Source organism: Carlito syrichta, unplaced genomic scaffold, assembly GCF_000164805.1.
Source record: "Carlito syrichta isolate Samal-C Ts95f unplaced genomic scaffold, Tarsius_syrichta-2.0.1 Scaffold314290, whole genome shotgun sequence".
Classification (NCBI taxonomy): Eukaryota; Metazoa; Chordata; class Mammalia; order Primates; family Tarsiidae; genus Carlito; species Carlito syrichta.
Window position 1 is genome coordinate 273796 of NW_007258386.1, and position 5102 is coordinate 278897.

General features: G+C 41.1%; 1 protein-coding gene across 2 annotated transcripts in view; it reads right to left on the minus strand.

Annotated features, from left to right (window-relative positions):
• The window catches only part of SMARCC1 (SWI/SNF related, matrix associated, actin dependent regulator of chromatin subfamily c member 1), a 212187-nt gene that overhangs the window by 23629 nt on the left and 183456 nt on the right, over positions 1–5102 (minus strand). For both annotated transcript variants that reach the window (XM_008071323.1, XM_008071322.1), the window contains exon 26: positions 810–1071. In XM_008071323.1, the coding sequence (XP_008069514.1) occupies positions 810–1071 (262 nt within the window). The remainder of the gene's footprint in view (positions 1–809; positions 1072–5102) is intronic.

Genomic DNA, 5102 nt, shown 5'->3' on the forward strand with positions numbered 1-5102 from the left:
GGCTCAGGCAATCCACTCACCTCAGCCTCCCAAAGGCGCGGGATTACAGGCTGAGCCACCGAGCCCGGCTGAGACCTTGTCTTTTAAAACAAACAAACCAGCTGGGCTCGGTGCACACCTGTAATTCCGGCTACTCGGAAGGCTGAGGCGGAAGGATCGCCGGAGCCCAGCAGGCAAGGCTGCGGTGGCCGGGAGCAGCCATTGCACTCCAGTCTGGGCGACAGAGTGAGACTCCAACTCAAAAAAAAAAAAAGAGGAAAACAAACAAACCAAAACACAAACACTCCCCTTGGTTAGAGATATATTTTAAAGTCTATCTCCCCAAAGTGAGGAGGAATAGATAAAATTGTCAACAATGTTGATAACTTTGAAGTTGTGCTACAGATACATGGGGGATTATTATACTTCTCTATTTTTGTCTATAGTTGAAGATTTCTATAACAAAAAGTTAAAAATGGCAAAAAGATGATGGCTGCTGAAACTGGGTCATGAGAGTTCACCACAGTAATCTTTGTGTGTTTATCTTTGAAAATGTTTAATTTTTTTTTAAAAGAAACTCAGATGTTTATTGCTCATTCAGAGGATGACCTTTGCAAGGAAAATCATCATACCAAGAGTACTCTGTATAGAGAACATGGCAGGCTTTATGTGGTGATAACACCAGACCACACTTGACACAATTTCCTAGATGACAATGGAAATTTTCAGCAGTCCTCATCAGAGAACACCACCAGTGTAGCTGGCTTCTTTGATGCTCTGTGTCATAGGGATGACCACAAGTTCTTCCATGAGCAGGGCCTTCCTCTTACCTGGCTGCGGTGGATGAGGTGGTGGCATCTGGTGGTGCATCAGAGGGTAGGGGGGCGGCTGCTGATGAGGCATCATGCCAGGGTGCCCTGCTGCTCCAAGTGGGGCCAGATTAGGTCCTCCTGAGTGCTGGTGTGCCTGTTGAGGGTTCTGGCCATGTTGCTGCTGTTCCATTTGCTGTCGGGCTCGTAATTCAGCATATTTTAATTGTTCCATGTGGAAGTTCTGGCGTTCAGTAAGCAACTGCTGCCGCTGTTGTTCTAGCTGTAAGAAAAGGAAGGGGAACAGAAATGATGCCAGGAGAAGCTCTCAGGATTGGATGACACAAAGGACATCCTGATACCTGCATTCCCTTTACCCCATCGCAGAGACATAGTCACTTCACCTACTGTAAGAATAAAGGCATTGTTATTTTGGGGCTTCTTTTCTGTTACATGAAAAGGTGTTATTTCTTGAGTAGCATATGAGAGGGACCCCATAACCCCCAGAATTTATTTATAAAATACTGTGTATTTATTCTCACATGTTTAAAATTCAGTCACCTTCAAAGTACTCTCTGTTTGATGTAATACAACCACAGAGATGCTTTTTCCACTACTCAAAACAGTTTTTGAACTCATCGATTTTGATGCCTTTTAATGCTTCTGCCATTTTTTGTTTTACTGCTTCCACATCGGCAACACATTTCCCTTTGAGGACTTTTTTCATCCAGGGAAACAAGAAAGTCATTCGGGGCTAGATTTGGTGAATAGGGAGGATGGGGCACAAAGGTCATGCTGGTTTTGGTCAGCTGAAAACTCAGTGCAGTGTGGGAAGGTATACTGTCATGTTAGAAGAACCAGTCACTTCTTTGCCACAAGTTAGGACATTAATTCCACAAATTGTGACACAATCTTCTCAAAACTTCCAGATAAAAATTTTGGTTGACTATTTGATCAAATAGTCAAATTCTGAGTGTACACACACACACACACACACACACACACACACACAATACCAGTTTTTGGGGTCCCTCCTCATACTTTCACTTTGATACATGCTACCATGGCCAAAGTCTTCACCAAGTTGCATTTAAGATCTGCTTCTCCTTGTAACCTTCCACCCAGTGGAACTACTGCTCTCTGTATCCACTAGAGTAAACCCCTCTCAATCTGGCAGGTCTTCAGATATTTAAAAATACTTTTCATGACTACCACACGTTTTCTCCAGGTAAAACAAGTCTCATCTATCCTTTTAATAGTTCCTCAGGTGTTAACATTTTAGTCAACTCAATTTTCCAGGTGCTCTCTTCCAGACACATCCTTTTGGTTACTATTTTAGAACATAACACCAGAGTTAAATACACTGCATGAGTTGATGAGGCCTTAGCTGCAGATACGCTTTTCTCTATGTGGAACTTTGGCACTGCTATTGCAAATCTCAGTTTTCAAGTACCCAAAATTATACCGGGTGACACATTCACAGAATATCTTAGTTGCCTAAAAAAATTTTTGCATGAATCTTAGTTTGAAGAATATCAGCATTTCAATATTCAAGATAATCTTTTTGGGACTCAAATTAGAATAAAGAGAAATAAATTACTATATGTACAGAAAATTCAGAAACCATATGCCTGATAGTAGTTCAGAGAATGGAGCTCTCCCTAAATTAATTTAATTCAGGGCTGATAAAGAAAATCAACTTAAATACAAAGGAAAATGAAAAACCACATCTTTAAAAGTAGTATAAAGATCATAAGCATAGCCGGGCTCAGTGGCTCAGCCTGTAATCCCGCACCTTTGGGAGGCTGAGGTGAGTGGATTGCCTGAGCCCGCGGGTTCGAGACCCGCCCGGGCAGTGAGACCTCATCTCTACAATAAATCAAAAAATCAGCTGGGCGTGGTAGTGCACGCCTGTAATTCCGGCTACTCGGCAGGCTGAGGCGGAAGGATCGCCGGAGCCCAGCAGGTCGAGGCTGCGGTGGCCGGGAGCGGACACTGCACTCCAGTCTGGGCGACAGAGTGAGACTCCAACTCAGAAAAAAAAAAAAGAGATCATAAGCATAAGCAGGGTTAACAGACTTGTTTCTTTTCAATAATGTCCCCATCCCACCATTTTCATAGCAAAATCTGAGTTACTGGGAATTATTTTCTAGTGCTGTGCTGTCCAATTCAGCAGTCATGAGCCACACACAGTTACTGAGCTCTTGGAGTGTGGCTAATAGGAAATGAGATGTGCTATTGTGTAAAACACACACTAAATTTGGAAGACTTAGTATAAAAAAAATTTTTTTTTCCTATTGATTACATGTGGAAACAGTATTATATATATACATGATTAAATAATGATAATTTCACCTGTTTCTCAATTTTTTAAATGTGGCTATTAGAAAAATTTTAGTTTTATATATATATCTCACTTCTGTTGAGCACTATTCTGAGGCATTTAATAGGTTAGGGAAACTTAACATTTTAGTTTTTGGGAATAGCTAGTTCTGTGGATAAATACTATATACTATCATTAGCAAAAAACAGATGGAATAAGCATCAGAATAAACCTAGGTTTATAGCAGAGGGCTGCCTGGGAGAAGTCCCTGTGGAAGTGAGTGAGAAGTATCTGGTTATCAGGATTAGCAACTATTGAATTTCCATGGAAGGATGGAATGTGGGAAGACAGGCCATGGACACACTATGAAAAGAAGAGGTTTGAGTAGGTGAGGAGGAGAAGAAATAAGAGAATCAATATTTAAGTTTATGTTCTGGGTTTTGGGTCTTGTAGAGTCTCCTTAGGGAGAAGGAGATCTGAAACAAACTATTTTGTGAAAGGTTGAGGGTTACCAGGAAGGAGTGAGATAGGGTTCTACCATGGTCCTAATAGTCTGGTGTGGGCTCTTTATTTTCTAGGGAGGGTGATCTGAAGAGGGTAAAGCCTGGCCCGGTTCAACTTCTTATTTATATGATGAGGGGGAGTAGTAAGATGTAAATAGCAAGAGAATACTCTGGAAGCCCAGTTCTGCAGAAGACGAATCAGATGAATGTTTAAGTACGAGGTAAAATTATTTTTAAAAAAAGGGATGGGGGGACCTAAAGATACTGACTACAGATCCTTGGTTTAGCTTTCTTTTAACATTCTTTCTAGGAAATTTAGGACTCTATAATAATTTACTGAGGTTAGACTTAAGAGGTAGACAAAAAAAGACCGCTTACCTATGTTCTTGTTGAGTAACTACTGCTCTTAACAGTTTGGCTGAGGTCCTGAAGTTATGTAAGAACTCTGGAATTTAGGTCAAGATCTGCTTTAAAAAGAAGCTGAACGGTTACTGGAAGGAGATTTTTCTGTGTTGCTGCAGGGAAATTTTGGTCTCTGCATTACCCAGTTCAGTGGTTTGTTGTTTTTAAAAACAAACTAGCCTTTCTATGGGGGCTAACATTAAAGGAGGAATCTACTATCAAGAGGATGGAGGGCCAGCTGTGATCAGCCCAACTTTCCTTGTCAAGAAACGAGCTATGCTCCATTATCCTATTTATTTTCTGAGCTTCATCTATCATATTAAAACATAGATGGTAATTACAAGAACCAAAAAGGATAAGTGTTTAGTTTATTTTTTAATTAATTAATTAATTAATTTTTTATTAATCAATATTTTTTATTATGGTTTTGTGGGGTACAGTTAAGGGTTAGGTGTACAATTACGTTTCATTCAGACACCCTGTTGATAAGAGGTGTTTCCCCATCCCCAGACAGATATTTGCTACTGTTAATCCCATCCCCCTTCCCCCCCATAGTTTCCCAGTACCATCAGTCATCTTCTTATAGTATTACATTGGATGTTCAAGGTCCATTATATGAGTGAGAACATGTGATATTCAGATCAGGATAAGTGTTTAGACACACATATACACCCCTGAAAGAGAACCCAATTGAAGCCTAAAGCTCCAATGTGAAATAAACAGGTCCCTTAAGGTGAAAGTAATACCATTCTGGAAGGCCCTCCCTGCTCCGGGGCAGATGCAGCAGAGTTTATCACCATGTTCTGGTTTTATCATGCAAAGGAAACACTTCTCTTGTTCTGGACAACTTATTTTTATTGAATGCAGTCTTCAACTGCATTCGCTTTTGTGACAATCAGAAAGAATGTGAAATCTAAGCCGGGCTCCGTGGCTCAGCCTGTAATCCCGCGCCTTTGGGAGGCTGAGGTGAGTGGATTGCCTGAGCCCGTGGGTTCGAGACCTGTCTGGGCAGCGAGACCTCATCTCTACAATAAATCAAAAAATCAGCCGGGTGTGGTAGCGCATGCCTGTAATTCCGGCTACTCA